Source organism: Eptesicus fuscus, chromosome 7, assembly GCF_027574615.1.
Source record: "Eptesicus fuscus isolate TK198812 chromosome 7, DD_ASM_mEF_20220401, whole genome shotgun sequence".
NCBI lineage: Eukaryota > Metazoa > Chordata > Mammalia > Chiroptera > Vespertilionidae > Eptesicus > Eptesicus fuscus.
This window is the reverse complement of record NC_072479.1, coordinates 15,972,362-15,993,197: the sequence shown is the minus strand read 5'-3', so window position 1 is coordinate 15,993,197 and position 20,836 is coordinate 15,972,362. Positions and strand designations below refer to the sequence as shown.

The window sequence follows — 20,836 nt, the reverse complement described above, 5'->3', positions numbered from 1 at the left end:
ACAACCGAGTGCAAAAGGTTAAAAGCGGCCAGAGAGAGACAGAAAGTTACATACAAAGGAACCCCCATCAGACTAGCAACTGATTTCTCAACAGAAACTCATCAGGCCAGAAGGGAATGGAATGAAATATACAAAGTCATGCAAAGGAAGGGTCTGAATCCAAGAAGACTGTACCCAGCAAGGCTATCAATCAAAATTGAAGGTGAAATCAGAAGCTTCACAGACAAAAAAGGACTAAGGGAATTTATTACCACCAAACCAGTAATGCAAGAAATACTAAAGGGTCTGCTGTAAAAAAAAAAAAAGAAAAAAAAAAAAGAAATACGAAACGAAGAAGAAACACAGGGGTAAAGAATAAAAATGGCGACAAATAAGTACCTATCAATAAAAACTTTAAATGTAAGTGGATTAAATGCCCCAATCAAAAGACATAGAGTAACAGATTGGATAAGAAAACACAACCCATATATCTGCTGTCTACAAGAAACCCACCTCATAAAAAAAGACGCACACAGACTGAGGGTGAAGGGATAGAAAAAGGTTTTTCAGGCGAATGGAAATGAAAAAAAAAGCTAGGGTAGCAATACTTATATCTGACAAATTAGATCTCAAAGTGAAGGACATAAAAGATAAGGAAGGCCACTTCATAATACTAAAGGTAGCAATCCAACAAGAAGAAATAACTCTGGTAAACGTATATGCACCCAATACAGGAGCACCCAAATACATAAAAAAACTCCTGGAGGATATCAAGGAAGAGATTGACAGCAATACAATCATAGTAGGAGACTTTAATACCCCACTATCACCATTGGACAAATCCTCTAAACAAAAAATCAGCAAAGAAACATCAATCCTAAATGACTCACTAGACCAGATGGAATTAACTGACATCGTCAGAACATTTCACCCCAAAGCCACAGATTATACATTCTTCTCAAGTGCACATGGGTCATTTTCAAAGATAGACCATATGTTGGGTTATAGGCAAAGTCTCTTCAAATTCAAGAAGACAGAAATCATATCAAGCATCTTCTCAGATCACAGTGGTATAAAACTGGAAATCAACTACAATAAAAACAATCCAAAACAATCAAACACATGGAGACTAAACAGCATGATATTAAACAATGACTGGGTTACCAGAGAGATCAAGGAAGAAATAAAAATCATCATGGCAACAAATGACAATGAAAACACAACAATCCAAAATCTATGAGACACAGCGAAAGCAGTCTTGAGAGGGAAGTTCATAGCTCTACAAGCCTACTGCCAAAAACAAGAAACAATGGTAATAAATTACCTAACCCTACAACTCAAAGAGTTAGAAAGAGAGCAACAAAAAAAGCCCAGCAGAAGGAAGGAAATAATAAAGATCAGAGCACAGATAAACGACATAGAGACCAAAGAAACAATACAAAAGAACCACAGGAAAGCTGACTGAATGGTAGATTTACAACTAAGAAGGAAAAAGAAAGAACAAACGCGGAAGGGCTGAGGTACGGAGGCGCGTGAATCAGGCTGGTGGCGGGCGACGGGACGCGCGGCTTTTTTTCCAACCTGAAGGGAGATAAGCTCCCAATCACTCTGAAATCCAGTTTCTGGGGACGCGTGGGGGACCCAGACACCTACGGGGAGAAGCTGGACTCTCGGCCATCGTGTCGGAAAGTGAGAGTGACTTTCTTGCAGAGGTGCGCCCAGCAATCAGTGTTTACTGCGCTGGAGCACGGGACGCAGGGACTTGGAAACGAGAAAGGCAGAAAAGGCAGACTAGCAGCCATTGCTGTTTGCCACGCCCTAGCCTAGTGACGCCCTGAGACCCCCGCCCCGCCCTGAGACCCACCCCGCACATTCTATAAACCCGCCCAGGCTCCAAACAGCAGCTTTTGCATATAAATGGCCTGCCCTGTGGCAGCTTAACCAAATAAACTGCAGCTCCACTCAGACTGCTCCAAAACCACTCAAGCAAAGAGGAGAAAACTGCAGTTTTTGCTGTAGCTCCTGCTGAGTGGCCTCAGACAGTAGCTGACCTGCACCCCATTGGAGATCCAGAAATGAGGGCATCTAGTGGTCGGTGTGAGACGACACCAGATTTCAACCACTTGCAGAAGGGACACATTCAAGAGGCAGACTCAGTGAGCGCCAAAGCCCTACTGCAACAAGTCCCGGCCCATAAACGTGTCTCCAGCACAGCAATTCTTCCTTTATAGACACAGCGGGTCCTCACAGCTAATTGGCCTGGAGGTCAATTCCTCCCAGTGACACCAACAACAATGAAGACTTAACTACAACAAGGCTGTACACACAGTCCACAAAGGGTGCACCAAGAGTGTCCACCTCAGGTAACTGGGAGGCTGACCCGTTGAACCAATAGGACACAAAAGGACACAAAGCTACCCTACCAACTCAGGGAAGCAGCAAAAATGAAAATGAGGAGGCAAGGAAACAGATCCCAAACAAAAGAAATGGAGGAGAACAAACAACTGGACATAGAGTTCAAAACCACGGTTATAAGGTTTTTCAAGAATTTCATGGAAAAAGCCGATAAATTTAATGAGACCCTCAAGGATATGAAAAAGGTCCAACTAGAAATTAAACATACACTGACTGAAATAAAAAATATTATACAGAGACCCAGCAGCAGACTAGAGGAACACAAGAATCAAGTCAATGATTTGGAATACAAAGAGGCAAAGGACAAGCCTCCAGAAAAGCAAGAAGAGAAGAGAATTCAGAAAGTTGAAGATAGTGTAAGAAGCCTCTGGGACAACTTCAAGCGTACCAGCATCCGAATTTTTGGGGTGCCAGAAGTGCCAGAAGAAGAGAGAGCAAGACGCTGAAAACCTATTTGAAGAAATAATGACAGAAAACTTCCCCCACCTGGTAAAAGAAATAGACTTACAAGTCCAGGAAGTGCACAGAACCCCAAACAAAAGGAATCCAAAGAGGACCACACCAAGACACATCATAATTAAAATGCCAAGGGCAAAAGACAAAGAGAGAATCTTACAAGCAGCAAGAGAAAAACAGTTAGTTACCTACAATGGAGCACCCATACGATTATCAGCTGATTTCTCAACAGAAACTATGCAGGCCAGACGGGAGTGGCAAGAAATATTCAAAGTGATGAATAGCAAGAACCTACAACCAAGACTACTCTACCCAGCAAAGTTATCATTCAGAATTGAAGGGCAGATAAAGAGCTTCACAGATAAGAAAAAGCTAAAGGATTTCATCACCACCAAATCAGTATTACATGAAATGCTGAAAGGTATTATTTAAAAGGAGGAAAAAGAAGAAAAAAGTAAAGATAAAAATTATGAACAACAAATACATACCTATCAACAAGTGAATCTAAAAGTCAAGTGAATTAAAAATCTGAAGAACAGAATAGACTGATGAACATAATAGAATCAGGGGCATAGAATGGGAGTGGATTGATAATTCTCAGGGGAAGAGGGTGTCTGTGTGGGGGGTACAGGAAAAGACTGGACAATATCATACACCTATGGATAAGGATAGCGAGGGGGGGAGGTAAGGGCAGAGGGAAGGGTGGGAACTGGGAGGAGGGGAAGATATGTTGGGGGAGAAAGGAGAAACCATTGTAATAATCTGAACAATAAAGATTTATTTAAAAAAAAGAAATATAAAAATATATATGAGAATACTATGGACAATTGTACAGCAACAAATTAGATAATCTAAAAGAAATAAATTCCTAGAAGCACACAACCTAGCAAGACTGAATCATGAAGAAATAGAAAATGTGAATAGACCAGAAACCAGTAAAGAGATTAATTCAGCAGTAAAAAACCTACCAACAAAAAGAGCCCAGGTTTAGATGGCTTCACTGGAGAATTCTGCCAAACATTTTAAGAATTATTAACACAAACCCTCCACAAACTCCCAAAAAAACTGAAGAAGAAGGAACACTTCCAATCTCACACTGTGAGGGCAGCATTACTCTGATACCAAAGCCAGACAACAACATTAAAAAACAAACAAAAAACATTATTCACCCCATCTGCAGTTTCACTTTCCACAGTTTCAGTTTTCCACAATCAACTGCAGAAAAAATTTGAATGAAAACTTCCAGAAAAAACAATTCATACGTTTTAAATTGCATACCATTCTGAGTAGTATGATGAAATCTCACACTGTCCCACTCTATCCCAACCGGAACCTGAATCATCTCTTTGTCCAGCATATCCATGCTACTATAGGCTACCCACCCATTAGTCACTTAGTAGCCAACTCAGTTATCAGATCAACTGTTGTGGTAGCACAGTGACTGTATTCAAGCAACGCTGATATTTACTTAATGCCCCAAAGCGGAAGAGTAGTGATGCTGGCAATTTGTATATGTCAAAGAGAAGCTGAAAAGTGCTTCCTTGAAGTAAAAAGGTAAAAGTTCTCAACTTGGCTTAATAAGGCATTTTATCATCTCACATTTTCACAAGAAGAAGGTGAATAGAGTATAATCAGATATTTTATTACTAGGGGCCCAGTGCACGAATTCGTGCACCTTGAAAGGAACTGTGGGCCGTGAGGCTGTGGTGGGCACAGGGGCAGGTCTCGGCCCATCCTCCACGCCCCTGCCCAGCCCCTCCCACCGCGGCCCCTGGTCCCGTCTGCCGGCAGCCTCGCTCCCATGCGCTGACCGTGCCAGCCCCACTCACACCCGCTGACAGCGTGGAGTGATTGGGGCCGGCGCCAGCAGCGGGTGCAAGCTGCAGCTACTACCCTGATCACCCCTCAGGAGGAAGGGGAGGTGGAGAAGCCTTGAGGGGCAATAGGGGCCAGGAGCCACCACTTGCACCCGCTGACGGCGCCAAGCGATCAGGGCTGGCGCCAGGCACCGGCAGCAGGTGCAAGCAGTGGCTCCGGTGCCAGCAGCAGGTGCAAGCGCCCAGCGGGACCGCAGAGCACGGGAGCAAAGAATTTTCAGAGGCTCGCCCCAATGACAGCAATCAGCGCCCTGCCTTGATCTGGTGCCCCCGCTCACCTGCTCCACCATCCCACCACAGCAGACACCCACCATGTTCTGCGCTCTGCCACCTGCTGCCGACACCCACCATGTTCCGTGCACACCCCCTGGTGGCCAGCGCACATCATAGCGACTGGTTGTTCAGTTGTTCTGCCGTTTGGTCTATTTGCATATCATGGTTATATATATATACTAGTTTTATATATATATTAGGTACTAGAGGCCCAGTGTACAAAATTAGTGCACTGGGGGGGGGGTCCCTTAGCCTGGCCTACGCCCTCTTGAAGTCCAGGACCCCTTGGGGGATGTCCGCCTACCAGCTTAGGCCCAACCCCCCTGGGCTTAGCTCGCCAGCGGTGAGCCCAGCTTCTGGCTGAGCAGCGCCCCCTATGGGAGCACACTGACCACCAGGGGGTAGCTCCTGCGATGAGCGTCTGCCCCCTGGTGGTCAGTGCGTGTCATAGTGACCGGTCGTTCCACCATTCGGTCAATTTGCATATTAGGGTTTTATTATATAGGATTGTTAATCTCTTACTTGCCTAATTTATAAGTTAAACTTTATCATAGGTATGTATGCATAAGAGAAAATATAGTATATACTAGTGGCCCTGCGCACAAATCTGTGTGCGAGTAACTTGCTACCGCTTGCCTCAGCTGGCCGCCCCGCCCACCACCGCTCATAGCTCTCCGCCACTCGTAGCTCACTGCCCCGCCCTCCTGTAGCTCTCCGTAGCTTGTAGCTTGCTGCCCCGCCCTACTGCTGATTGGTCATTACCATCATGGCATAACAACCATTTGCATATTACCTCTTTATTATATAGGATAGGATTCAGTACTATCCATGGTTTCAGGCACTAATTTGGGATCTTGGAATGTATCCTCCATGGAAAAAGGGGACTACTGCCCTAACTGGTTTGGCTCAGTGGATAGAGTGTTGGCCTGCAGACTGAAGGGTCCCAGGTTCGATTCTGGTCAAGGGCATGTACCTTGGTTGCAGGAACATCCCTAGTAGGGGGTGTGCAGGAGGCAGCTGATCGATGTTTCTCTCTCATCAATGTTTCTAACTCTCTATCCCTCTCCCTTCCTCTCTGTAAAAAAAAATAATCAATAAAATATATATTTTTTAAAAGGGAGAGGGGGGACTATTGTGTAAGGAAAAACCATAGACCAATGTTCTTAATAAATACTGATGCAAAAATCCTCAACAGTATACAAGCACAATGAATTCAACAGCACATTTATTTCTCTCTTTTTTTAAAGAGAGAGAGAGAGAAGAAGGGAAAGAGAGAGAGAGAGAAGCATCGATGAGAGAAACATAGATCAGTTTCCTCCTGTACACGCCCCAACTGGGAATCTAACCCACAACCTGGGTAAGTGCCCTGACCAGGAATACAACCCAACACCTTTTGGTCTACAGGACGATGCTCCGAGCCACACTGGCGAGGGCTCAACAACACATTAAAAGGAAGATACATCAGCACCAAGTGGGATTAATTCTTGGAAGGCAAGTATGGTTCAACATTCACAAATCAATCAATGTAATATACTATATTAATAGAAGGAAGGACAAAACCACATGTTCAATGCAGAAAAAGCATTTGACAATATTCAGTACCTTTTCAATGGTGAAAACATTCAACATACCAAGAATAGAAAGAAACTACTTCAACATAATGGCCACATATGAAAAGCCTATAGCTAATATCATATACAATGCTGAAAGATTGAAAACTTTTCCTATAAGATCAGAAAGTGGGTCCGGGTGAGGCCATGCACCCCGGGGCCTGGGTAATGCTGGGTCCCAGGTCCGGGTGAGGTCGTGCGCCCCTGAGTCCGGGTGAAGCCGTGCCCCTGTGTCCGGGCGAGACCAAACCAGAGGGAGTTGGACTTGCATTACCACCATTTGTCCACCATCCAGAGCTGAAAAGTCAATGCCGACATGTACACATAAGGAACTGGTGGACATTGAAATTGGGTCTCAAAAGAACTGTTGGTCTAGAAAGAAACTCACTACAGACTGATTCATTTGCCTGTCAACATAACTATTATTGCTCGTCTCACATTCAGTTCTTATAAGTATATTTCTAATAACACATGATCTCACTCATCTAGGGGAAATGATGAACAACATAGATTGATGAACAAGAACAGACCCAGAAACAAGGAGGCATCGATCAGACTGTCGGGCCTCAGAGGGAGGGTAGGGGAGGGTGAGGGTAGGGGGGAGAGATCAACCAAAGGACTTGTGTGCATGCATACGAGCCTAACCAATGGTTAAGGACAACAGGGGGGTGGGGGCATCCGTGGGGAGGGTTGTGGGATGGGAATGGGGGGATGAGGACAAATATGTGACACCTTAATCAATAAAGAAATTTTAAAAAAAACAAAAAAATAAAAAAAAACATAGAATGGAAAAAATAAATAAAATAAATAAAAAATAAAAATAAATAAAATTAAGATCAGAAAGAAGGCAACAATGCCCACTCTTCCTACTTCTATTCAACATTATTGAATAGAAGCCCTTCCAGAGCAATTAGGCAACAAAAAGAAATAAAAGGAATCCAGATTGAAAAAGAAGAAGTAAAATTATCTCTGCTTGCATATGACATAATCTTATATGTAAAAGACCCTACACTCCACACCGGAAAACAAAAAAAAAACACTTAGAATTAAATTCAGCAGTTACAGGAAACATAATTAACATACAAAAACCAGTTGTGTCTCTGTAGACACTAGTAATAGACAATCTGAAAACAATATCATTTACAATAGCATCAAAAAGATTAAAAATAATTTAGGAATAAACCTAACCAAGAAGGTGAAACACTTCTATACTGAAAACTACAAAACACTGCTGAAAGAAATTAGACACAAATAAATGGAAAGATATCCATATGCATGAATTGGAAGACTTATTATAGTTAATATGTCCTTACTGGCACTAGCTGATTTGGCTCAGTGGATAGAGCATCAGTCCATGGACTGAAGGGTCCTGGGTTCGATTACAGTCAAGGATGCATACCAGGGTTGCAGGCTTCATCCCCGGCCCGATTGGGGCAAGTGTGGGAGGCAACCAATCAATGTGTCTTTCTCACAACAATGTTTCTCTCTTTGTCTCTCCCCAACCCTTCCATTCTCTCTCTAAAAAACATCCTTGGGTAAGGATTAAAAAAAGAAGAATACAAGACCTTTACATATACTTTTCTACAAGGGACTCACTTCAGATCAAAAGACACACAGACCTAAAATACAGAGATGAAAAAAGGTATTTCATGCAAATGGAAACCAAAAAAAAAAAAAAGAAGAAGTAGTAATACAGACTTTAAAACAAAGACTAGCCCTAACCAGTTTGGCTCAGTGGATAGAGCGTCGGACTGTGGACAGAAGGGTCCCAGTTTCGATTTCGGTCAAGGGCATGTACCTTGGTTGCGGGCACATCCCCAGTGTGGGGGGTGTGTAGGAGGCAGCTGATTGATGTTTCTCTCTCATCGATGTTTCTAACTCTCTATCCCTCTCCCTTCCTCTTTGTAAAAAACCAATAAAAATATTTTAAAAAAAAACACAAAACAAAGACTATAACAAGAAACAAAGAATCTATAATAATTCTATAATAAAAGCATAATATGCTAATTATACCCGACATCCTTCCGGACATCCTTCTGGACGACCTTCCAGACAAAGCCGGGGCTGCGAGGGAAGCCTGGGTCCTGGGTGCCAGAGGGAAGCCGGTGCCAGTAGCCGGGGGAAGGAAAGCCTTCCGAATTTTGTGCATCGGGCCTCTAGTAGTATATAATGATAAAGGGATCAATCCAACAGGAGAATATAACCCTTGGAAACTAAATTTACACACCCAACATTGGAGTAATTAAAAATACAAGTCAAATACTGACAAATATAAAGGGAGAGAATGACAGTACAACAGTCACAACATGGGAATATAACACCCAAGTAACATCAATAGATAGATCATCCAGACAGAAAATCAACAAGGAAACGGTGGCTTTAAATGACACATTAGACCAGGTAGATTTAATTTATATTTTTAGAACATTTCATCCCCAAAGCAGCAGAATGTAAATTCTTTTCAAGCACACATGATACATTTTCCAGGATAGACCATATATTAGGCAACAAAACAAGTCTCAATAAATCTAAGAGGACTGAAATCATATCAAGCATCTTCTATCACAATTGTCTGAAACTAGACATTAATTACAAGAAGAAAACTGAAAAACACAAGCACCTGGAGGCTAAATAACATGCTACTAAATAATGAATGGGTTAACAATGAGACCAAGACAGTCATCAAAAGATACCTTAAGACAAATGAAAATGAAAATACAACACAAAGCAGTTCTAAGAGGGAAATTTATAGCAAAACAAGCTTACTTCAAGAAGCTACAAAAATCTGAAAAAAATAACCTAACCTCACATCTAAAGGAACTAGAAAAAGAACAAAGCCCCAGTTGAGTAGAAGGAAGGAAATAATAAAGATCAGAGAGGAAATAAATGAAATAGAATCTAAGAAAACAATACAAAAAAAACAGTGAAACCAAGAGATGGTTCTTTGAAAAGACAAACAAAATTGATGTTTCTCCATCCTCTCCTCTCTCTCTAAAATCAATAAAAACATTTTTTTAAATGGGCAGAGAAATTGAAATGGACATTTTTCCAAAGAGTTAATACAGATAGGGAATATATATATGAAAAGATGCTCAACCATCAATCATCAGAGAATTGAAAATTAAAACCACAATGAGACATTACTTCACACCTATCAGAATGGGTAACATCAATAAATCAATAAACCAGTGCTGGCAATGATATAGAGAAAAGGGAACCCTTGTGCACTGCTAGTGGGATGGCAAATTGGTGCAGTCATATGGAAAACTTATGGAAGCTTTTAAAAAATAGAACTACCACATTACCCAGCAATCCCACTTCTAGATATTTACCCAAAGAAATCCAAAACACTACTTGGTTGCCAGGGGGGAAAGGGGTGGGAGGCTCATAAAAAACGTGAAGGGATTAAGAAGTTCAAATTGGCAGTTACAAAATAATCATGGGGATGTGAAATACATCTTAGGGATTATAGTCAATAATAGATATTAATGTATCCCTATGTGCACTGCATCATTATTTATACTACCCAAGATATGGAGTACCTAAATGACCACTGATAGACAGTTGGATAAAGAATATGTGGTACAAATATAATAAAATATGTTTTGGCCATAAAAAAATAATTAGTTGCTTAAGTGTAGTCCCAGGCACCAAGAGGTCACTGGTTTGATTCCCAGTCAGGACACAGGAGGCAGCTGATAGATGTTTATCTCTCTCTCTACCTCTACCTCTACCTCTACCTCTACCTCTACCTCTACCTCTACCTCTCTCCCTCTCTTCTTCCCTCTCTCTCTCTCTCTCTCTCTCTCTCTCTCAAATCAATAAAAACATATTAAAAAAAAATAAAATAAAAAAGAATGAAAGCTTGCCATTTGTGACAGAAAGGAGGACCTAGAGGGTATTATTATGTTAAGTGAAATAAGTCAGACAGAGAATCACAAATACCATGATTTCACTTATATGTGGAATCTGAAAAATAAATAAATAAATAAATGAACAAACAAAACAGAAACAAACTCATAGACACAGAGAACAAATTGATGGTTGCCAGAGGGGGAAGGGGCAGGAGGCTCATAAAAAAGTGAATGGATTAAGTTCAAATTGGCAGTTACAAAATAGTCATGGGGATGTGAAATACAGCTTAGGGAATATAGTCAATAAATTTGTAACAACTATGTATATTGTCAGGGGGGTACTAGACTTATCAGGGAATTATATAAATATCTAACCACTATGCTATACACCTCAAACTAATACATTAAATGTCAACTATAACTGAAAAATAAAAAAAAGTCTTAATAAATTAAATAAATAAATAGCACTCTCCAATAAAAGAAACTAAGGCTCCTTATAAAATGACTGGCTCTAGAGTTGAGGCAAGGAATTTATAAAATGAGTCTGGCCCTGGCCGGTTTGGCTCAGTGGATAGAGCGTCGGCCTGTGGACTCAAGGGTCCCGGTTCGATTCCAGTCAAGGGCATGACCTTGGTTGCGGGCACATCCCCAGTAGGAGTGCAGGAGGCAGCTGATCGGTTTCTCTCTCATCGATGTATCCCTCTCCCTTTCTCTCTGTAAAAAAAATAAATATATAAAATGAGTCTGAAACATCTTTTAGTGTCAAAAAGTACAGAAATGTTGAAAAGACACACAACAGGAGTATTTCAACGAACCAACGGAATTAGCTCCAAAGCTAGACCAATCTGAGTAACAAAATAACACAGTATGGAATTAGAACTGAAAGTATAAAATAAATTCCCATGAGTCCATCTATATATATAATATGCAAATTAGCCAGGACACTGTAACAGTCACGACCAGTCAGGAGGAGGCTGCATGCGCAGGTGAGGCCCGGAGTGGAAAAGGAGACAGACAGGAGGGCCTGCCTGAGCTGCTGTGCCAGCTGCAGCAGGCCCACCCAGAGCAGAGACAGACAGACGGGGGGGCCTGCCAGCAGCAGCGCACCAGCAGTCCCGCCTCTGCGTGGGAGCTGCAGAGGAAACACCTTTTCTGACTGCTCATTGGCTAAGCTCCCCGTACGCCACTCGCAGTGTTCTTGGTAACTTGGGTAATAAGAATCCAAGAAGGTGATCTAGGGTTTTTCCACCTCACTCCTGGAGGGGAAAACTAAGATCCACTGCTGGAGGGCCTAAGAAATGTCATATCCTGCCCTAGCCAGTTTGGCTCAGTGGATAGAGCCTCGGCCTGTGGACCACAGGGTCCGGGTTCGATTCTGATCAAGGGCATGTACGTAGGTTGCAGGCTCCTCCCTGGCCGGGGCCCAGGTCAAGACTCATGCAGGAGGAAATCAATCTAAGTGTCCCTCTCACATTGATGTTTCTCTCTGTCTTTCCCTCTCTCTTCCATGCTCTCTAAAAAATCAATGGAAAAATATCCTCAGGTGAGGATTAAAAAAAAAGAAAGAAATGTCATATTCTATGAAAGACACATCTTGAAAATGCCTAAAAAAAGTTGTCATTTTTTCGTGTTGAAGGGACTGGAGTCCATGTTGATGAAAACACCTTGGTGGCTGCAGCGGCCGGCAGTGGCAGCAGCAGTGGAGTGATGGAGGTGGCACCTTCCCCTGATCAGCCCGGTCACCTGCTGCAGATGGAGGCCAGACTGCGGCTTAGGCCTGCTCCCCGGAGGGAGCAGGCCTAAGCCGTCAGTAGGACATCCCCTGAGGGCTCCCGGACTGTGAGAGGGGGCAGGCTGGGCTGAATTTCATGCACCGGGCCTCTAGTACTAAAATAAATAACTAACTAAATAAAACACGAGAGAAGAAACAAATCTCCTGTGTAGAAGAATTTTGTATAATTTGTGTGGCTATTGCCCTTCAAGAAGGTAGAATTAACTCCTCACTGCTATGTGTAGTCTCACATAGTGACAATTAGAACAGTGGGTTTACAGTGGAGAAACCTGAGAAACACTCACTCAGCCAGGTAACCAAAGTCAACATCAAATATGATTAGTCATGTTGATAGTATGTATCCTTGATGTGATAAAAATGGCACTTTACCTCTATGGCCTTCCTCCCAAAAACCCATAACCCCAGTCTAATCATAAGAAAAATATCAGACAAATCCCAATTGAGGGACTTTCTACAAAATACTTCTAGAACTTCTCAAAACTATCAGTCATCCAATTAAGGCAAGTCTAAGAGGAGTCTGAGAAGACATGATAAGTATAATGTGGTCTCCTGGGACAGAAAAAAACTAAGGAAATCTGCATATAGGATGGACTTTAGTTAATAATATCAGATCAGAAGTAAGTCATTAGTGTGACAAGTGTACTGTACGACTATAAAATGTTTACAATAGGGAAAACTGAGTGTGTGGTATACAGGAACTCTCTACTAGGCTTTGCAATTTTTCTGTAAAGCAAATACCATTCTAAAATTTAAAGTTTAATACTTTGTCTAAAAAAAATTTACGCTTGTTAAAAAAAAAGTCCACATTACCAAAGTGATCTACAGATTGAACACAGTCTCTATCAAAATTTCAATGGCATTTTTTGCATAAATAAAAAATTCACCCTAAAATTCAGATGAATCTTAAGGGACCTCAAATAACAAAATAATTTTGCAGAAAAAAAAAATTACAAAGTTGGAGGACTCACATCACTTCATTTCAAAACATATTACAAATCTACAGTAATCAAAATGGTATGGTACTGCCATAAAGACAAACATATAGACCAATGGGAAAGAATACAGAACACAGAAATAAACCCTTGCACATATGATCAAATGATCTTCAACAAGCATGCCAAGACTACTCAATAAGGAGAGTCTCTTCAACAAATGAGGCTGGGTAAACTGGAAATTCACATCACATACAAAAATAAATTCTACCTCTTCCTGTCAGCAACCTGAGGTGACCTCTAAAAATGGTTCGCTATTCACTTGATCCAGAAAACCTCTCAAAATCATGCAAATCAAAAGGTTCAAATCATCATGTTTACTTTAAGAACACTTATAAAGCTTCCCAGGCCATCAAGGTTATGCATATCTGAAAAGCCACTGAGTATCTGAAGAATGCCACTTTACAGAGCGATGTGTACCATTCTGTCATTACAATGGTGGAATTGATAAGTGCTCAGGCCTAAGAGTGGGGGTGGACACAGGGTTGGTAGCCCAAAAAGAGTGCTAAATTTTTGCTGCACACACTTAAAAATGCAGAGTAAGGCTGAACTGAAGGATTTAGATATAGACTCTTGGTCATTGAGCTCCTCCAGGTGAACAAAGCTCCCAAGATGCAGTGCAGAACTTGCAGAGCTCGTGGACACATTGAGATGATCCTTAATGAAAAAGAGCAGATTGTTCCTAAACCAGAAGAGGTAGGTTGAAAAGAAAAAAGATATCACAGAAGAAAGGAAAAAAAAAAGAAGAAACAAAAAGTTATGGCCAGGAAATGAATTTAGCATAAAATAAATGCTAATAAAAGTAAAATAAATAGCCCTAGCCGTTTTGGCTCAGTGGACAGAGCATCAGCCTGCAGACCGAAAGGTCCCAGGTTCAATTCTGGTCAAGGGCACATGGCTGGGTTGCAGGATCAATCCCCACCCTGGTCGGGGCACTTGCAGGAGGCAACCAATCAATGTTTCTCTCTCTTTGTCTTTCCCCCTCCCTTCCACGCTCTCTAAAAATCAATGGAAAAATATAAAAGTATCTAAAACTCATAAAAGTAAACACAGAGGAAAACTTCATGATATTGATTTTGGCAATGATATGTTGGATATGAAAACATGGGCAAAAAAAGCAGATATATACAAAAGGGACTACATCAAACTTGAAAACGTAAAAGGTAACCTATGGAATAGAAAAAACTTGCAATCACATCTTTGATAAGAGGTTAATATTCAGCCCTAGCTGGTTTGGCTCAGTGGGTAGAGCATCGGCCTGCAGACTGAAGGGTTCCAGGTTCAATTCCAGTCAAGGGCACATGCCCGGGTTATGGGCTCGATCCCCAGCAGTGGGCGTGCAGGAGGCAGCCAAATCAATGATTCTCTCTCATCATTGATGTTTCTTTCTCTCCCTCTCCCTTCCTCTCTGAAATCAATAAAAATATTAAAAAATAAAAAGAGGTTAATATTCAGAATATGTAAAGGACACCTACAACTCAACAACAAAAAAATCAAATAGCCAAGTTTTAAAAATGGGCAAGGGACTTGAATAGACATTTCTCCAAAGATGATATACAAAAGGCCAACAAGTATATGAAAAGATGTTCAACATCAGTAATCATCAGAGAAATGCAATCAAAACCACAATAAGATATCACCTAACCAGCATGGTTGGAGCATTAGCCTGCGCATCAAAGGGTCACGGGTTCAATTACGGTCCAGGGTACATAATTAGATTGTAGGTTTGATCCCAGCCCTGGGAGGCAACCAATCTCAATCTCTCTCTCTCTCTCTCTCTCTCTCTCTCTCTCTCTCTCTCTCTCTCTCCTCTCTCTCTCCCTCTCCCTCTCTCTCTCTCTCTCTCCCCCTCCTTTCCACTCTCTCTCTGAAAATCAATGGAAATGGAAAAAATATCCTTAGGTAAGTATTAACCAAAAAATATATTGTTAATTAGGTTAAAATTTTAAAAAAGATATCACCTCACACCCATTAGGAAGGCTACTATAAAAACAATGAAAAAAGAAAATAGCACGTGTTGACAAGGATGTGGAGAAATTGGGACCCTTGTGCACTGTTGGTTGAACTGCAAAATGATGCAGCCTTCATAGAAAACAAAATAGAAGTTCCTCAAAAATATAACTACCAAATGGACCAGCAACCCCACTTCTGGATATGTATCCAAATTAATTGAAAGCAGAGTCTCGAAGAAGTAATTGCACATCATATTCATAATAGCACTACACACTACAGCCAAGCGATAGAAGCAACCCAAAAATATGATACTAACACACAATAGAATATTCAGCCTTTAAAAGGAAGGAAATTATGACACCAGTTACAACATAGATGGAACCTTGAGGTCATTATGCTAAATGAAATAAACCAGTCACAAATGAACAAAAACTGTATGTTACCACTTTAGGAGGCATCTAAAGTAGTCAAACTCATAGAAACAGAGAATAGAATGGTGGCTACCAGGTACTGGAAGAAGGGGAAAGGGTTTTATGGGTAGTGTCAGTAATACAAGACAAAAAAGTTCTAGAGATCTGTTTCACTACTGGACTGTATACTTAAAAATGGTTAAAATGGTAAATTTTATTATATGTTTTTTACTATAAAGAAGAAAAAAAAAACTATGACTATTATCTATTGTAAACATAGATGCAAAAATCCATAACAAAATATTAGCAAACTGAGTAGATGTAATAATGTATAAAAAGAATTTTTTAAAAATAAAATAAATGGAGTTTTGACAGATGCTAATTGACACACACCTCTATTAGGGGTTCCGCAAGAAAAAGTACCCCTAAGAGAACGCTGCCCCAGGTGGCAGCACTGTAGGGACCTCAGAGAATGCCATAGAGGAACAGCCACGCTCGGCCAGCAACAGGTACACTCCAGATCCATTCTCCAAAGGCCAACGCTCAGATCACGGGATAGGCATTGACAGAAGCAAGGGAGCTCCGACCCTGACACCAAGACTAAGAAGAAGCAAGAAGGTTGGACAGGGGAGGCTCTGAGTGCTTCTGAGAAATGACAGTGGTGCAGCTGAGGGTTATGTGCTCCTTTTGAGATTTCACAGACCATTGCTAACCACAGTTATCTATATATAAGACAGAAATAACATTCTCTAGACTTCAATTTCTTCAGCTGTGAAATAAGGGGATTGATTCCTACAAGCTCTGATAGTCAGAGTCCAAAATACATATTCCAGACCCTCTAGAGCTATGTCATACTCAACCCATGGCACAAGGAAATTAGTTATATCTTTACTGCAACCCATTCCATTCATCCATTTCTAACATACCTGGCGTGGAAGTTTATTTAGTGACCTCAGATAGTCTTTGTCCAGAATACAGTTTCCAAGTGCATTCCCAAAGCTTCTAAGGGTAAGAAAGAAAAAGGGAAACAGGGTTGAGAACTGTCATATGTAAGTATCAGAGAACAGTTACAACTCTGTGCAAGCTGCTTCTCAACGGCAGCAGAGGAAATAGACCCTAACATGCCTTTAAAACTGGTTATTGAGCATCTGCCATGTTCCTGCACGGTGTTAGGTTGTGAGAATACAGCAGTAGGCATAACAGTCACAAATCCCTGTCCTCAATAAGAGGCAATGAATATGAAGACTCAGACACCATTCACAAAACCCCGTTAGCTACCTCCTGACATGGAGCGCAAATTCCAGAGCTGAGATCTTTTAGCCCCCAGGACTGCTCCAATTCCCCAATAATGGGGGACACACCCTTAGGGGCTCAATCCTCCATTAAAGTTCTTTACTCGGGATATACTAGTACACACTCCCTTACAGGCTATGGTATTGCAAATTTTTAGTGCAAGTTTATACATGTACTTTTCTGGTGATCCAATTCACTTTAAATTTCAAAGACATCTATGACCCAAAAAGGTTAATAACTAACTTAACTAAGTGAGCCCTGGCCAGTTTCTCAGTGGTTAGAGCATCAGCCCTGAGACAGAAGGGTTGAGGGTTCGATTCCCTGTCAAGGGCACATACCTCAGTTGGGGCGCATGTGGGAGGCAATTAATCAGTGTCTCTCTCAAGTCGATGTTTCTTTCTCTCTCTCTCTCTCCTCTCTCTCTCTCTCTCTCTCTCTCTCTCTCTCCACCTCCTTCTTCATTCCTTGCACTCTCTCTAGAAATCAACGGAAAAAAATACCCTTGGTGAGGATTTTTTAAAATTAATTAATTAAGTGACATATACACAATGAAGAGAATGAGGAAACTATCTATATACTCATATGGAAAGGTCCTCAAATACCTTACTGAGTAGAGGAGAAGCAAGTGCAAAATCAAGTACAAAACAGAGAACATAGTAATCTACTACTTATTCTCAAAAGCAGAGACTTAAGCATAAAATAGCACTGGGAAAATATGAGGGAGAAGAGAAAAGCAGGGCAGACAGGGAGTGAGACCTATGTATTTTGATTTTTGGACAATCTATATATATAAAAGCCTATGCAAAATGTCCCCTCGGGAGTTCGACCAACTGGGAGTTCGATCGCTTGCTATGATGTGCACCAGAGGGCAGCGAAGAATGAAGGGAGGCCTGGCCAGCAGCCGGAAGCAGCTAGGGACACTACCTGTGCATGAATTTCGTGTACTTGGCCTCTAGTGTGAATATATTACTTTTTCAAAAAAAAACAAAACTGCTTTGAAAAAGGCACTGAAATGAAGCAATTAGACTCCAACCCTTTTTGCTTACCTCAGTGCTCGCTTCAGCCCATCCGTCACTGCCTCCTTCCTTGCCTTCTCCAAAGACAAGGCTTTTGACTTGAGGCCCTCACTAACACCATAGCCCACATCTTCATGATATGAACCATCCTGGAGGTAGAAAAGGAGTTCAAAGTCTAACATTAAAGTCTACAGCTGTCTCTCTGGTTCTATAGCTCTTCTTTTCCTCAAGCAGCAGCGTTCACACTGGGCACATATAACCCAGGGCCCTGCTAAAGGGCACATGGGCACAGAGGGTTTAAGAGAATCAATTTCCAGTACTATTTCCCAAATCTGATCTGCTTGGAAGCATGGCTGTGGTTAAGACAATTCTTCTTTCCCACTTCCTCTTTTACATATCCACCCCACCCCAAATCTCACTAAGATGCCCTACCTAACGGTATAAAAACCTCTGGACACCTAACAAAAGGACAATTTTATTTATTTATTTATTTTAGTATATTTTATTGATTTTTTACAGAGAAGAAGAGAGAGGGATAGAGAGTTAGAAACATCGATGAGAGAAACATAGATCAGCTGCCTCCTGCACACCCCCGACTGGGGATGTGCCTGCACTTGACCGGAATCGAACCTGGGACCTTTCAGTCTGCAGGCCGACGCTCTATCCACTGAGCCAAACCGGTTTCGGCAAAAGGACAATTTTAAATATTGTATTTAACAGACTCTAATGATGGGACAGCAAATCCTTTCGCAAGTCATGTGGTATCCATGTCTTGGCCTTCACCACCAGTGAAGGTGGATCTGATCAAGTTGTAGCATAGAGAGAACTGAATACAATTTCTGATGATAGCACTGTATGATTTTTTGAAATATAACTCAGAAAGCATTCAAAGTAATGAGTGATACTGTAATGAAACTCTTTCCATTCCCAGTTTATTTATATGACTAAGGCTTTTCAGTACTACTTATAAAATAAAAAGTCAGAATAGAATTAAGGCTGAATGTTCTGTCTAGGAATAAGTAACATTAAATAATAAATATATAAACTAATTAAAAAGAAAAAAACAGCTTAATCCACCTCAGTAAGAAATGTATTTTCCATAAAATTTTATTTTTATTAAGTATAAAAATTTTGATGGAGTTATGTTGTCTCTTCCACATAAACAAAATTGACTGATCAATTGTATGCTAATACTATTTATAACAATAACTCAATTCATAAAAAAATTTTTATTTAGATCCTTCAAGTTACTGGAAGTTTACCAAAAATTTTTAATTTTATACACACACACACACACACACACACACACACACGGGACAGAGAAGTATGGTAAAGTTATTAATAAAAAAAGGTTTCAGCCCGGCCAGTGTGGCCCAGTGGTTGAGTGTCAACCAATGAACCAAGAGGTCAATGGTTTTATTCCTGGGTTGCAGGCTCAATCTCCAGTAGGGGATGTGCAGGAGGCAGCCAATCGATATTTCTCTCTCATCAATGTTCCTATAGCTCTACCCCTCTCCCTTCCTCTCTCTCTCTCTTTAAAAAAAAAAAAAAGTTTCTACGCTAAATATATATTATAATAGGATAAAAGCCAGCAGAGAAATAGAATGGAAATATGAGTTCAAGAAGAAACAATGTAAAATTTCTTATGATTAAAGAATAGCTTGCTTAAAAGTAAAAGAATAGCTTGCTCATGTATTTTTTTAATGGATGATAGTATTTAATACTCTATGTTATTTAGAATCATTTGGTACATTATAAAGAGATGTAACAGATTTATTTTAGAATGTAAAATTTTAAAATATACTTTTGCAACTACTTGTATTTATGTTGAAAACTTTTAAGTGTCAACTTAAAAATGTGCAGAGAACAGTTTTTTTCAAAATTCTTTTAGGGGACACAAGGGGAAAAATGTTTGAATACCACCATCTTAAGGAACACTAAGACCCAGCTTGGGCCCCATTTGGCAGCTTAGTTGTGCCATAGCCCAGAGACTTCCCTACTTGCTCATTCTCTCTCACCACCCACCCCAAGCCTTGGAGGCAGCAAGTGTATTTCCTCACCCTCACCTTCAACTGGACTCGCACAAACGCACAGACTCCCACGTAGAACTTCCCGTTGTTAAAGTCAACAAAATCTAGGAGTGGGGAAAAAAAAAACCAGTAGGAGAAGATATGGATCCCTGGGCTTCACCCATATTCTTCCAGCGGGCAACCAAATACACCTACCCAACATCCTCACCCACAAAATACTTTTATCAGAAATGAGACAATGCCAAGTAAGGGAAATGAAGAGGTCACCATTGCTCACCCACATTCTGCTGTGTGATAGAGTGTGCCCAGCCATTGTAACCAAACATCTCATTGGCCAGATTAATGACCCTGTGACCTTCGATGTAACACACCTGGGAAAAAATTAAAGAAAAAATAGCTTGTTAAAATTTCTTCCCATTCTTATATGTAGATCAAAATTTACTTCATTTATTCCATACCAAGTTTTTGGGAAAACTGCCCTTAAACATTCCAAGGAAGTTCTCAGTGAACTTATTTGCAAAGGTCCTTCCTGAAGGAGCCAGTTAGAAGGGATTAGACTCAAGGGTAAAGATATCCACTTGCCTAGCAGTTTCCAAAACTCAGTTTTCAAAAAAGTACATGTCTCAGGTTTGACATATATTACAGATGACCAAAAACATACACAAAACTTAAAATGAGAAACAAATGGTAAGAGACACATTTTTAAAGGATTACGTAAAAATCCTATATAAATCCAGGTATAAAAGTCTCAAGACAACGCTTGGGTCACTTCTGGTGACAATGAAGTCTAGAAGCCATCTCTTCCCAAAGACAGTAGGAAACATCAATAACAGTGAACAAGAGACTTTCTGAATCCATGAGAACCCAAAGAGGGAGTTGGCAAGAT

General features: G+C 40.8%; 1 protein-coding gene across 1 annotated transcript in view; it reads right to left on the bottom strand.

The window, feature by feature from the left end:
* The window catches only part of RAD52 (RAD52 homolog, DNA repair protein), a 53,276-nt gene that overhangs the window by 16,639 nt on the left and 15,801 nt on the right, over positions 1-20,836 (bottom strand). The window contains exons 4-7 of the mRNA XM_028128090.2: positions 20,228-20,321; positions 19,987-20,054; positions 17,951-18,069; positions 16,538-16,613 (exon numbers count right to left, since the gene is read on the bottom strand). Of these exons, the coding sequence (XP_027983891.1) occupies positions 16,538-16,613; positions 17,951-18,069; positions 19,987-20,054; positions 20,228-20,321 (357 nt within the window). The remainder of the gene's footprint in view (positions 1-16,537; positions 16,614-17,950; positions 18,070-19,986; positions 20,055-20,227; positions 20,322-20,836) is intronic.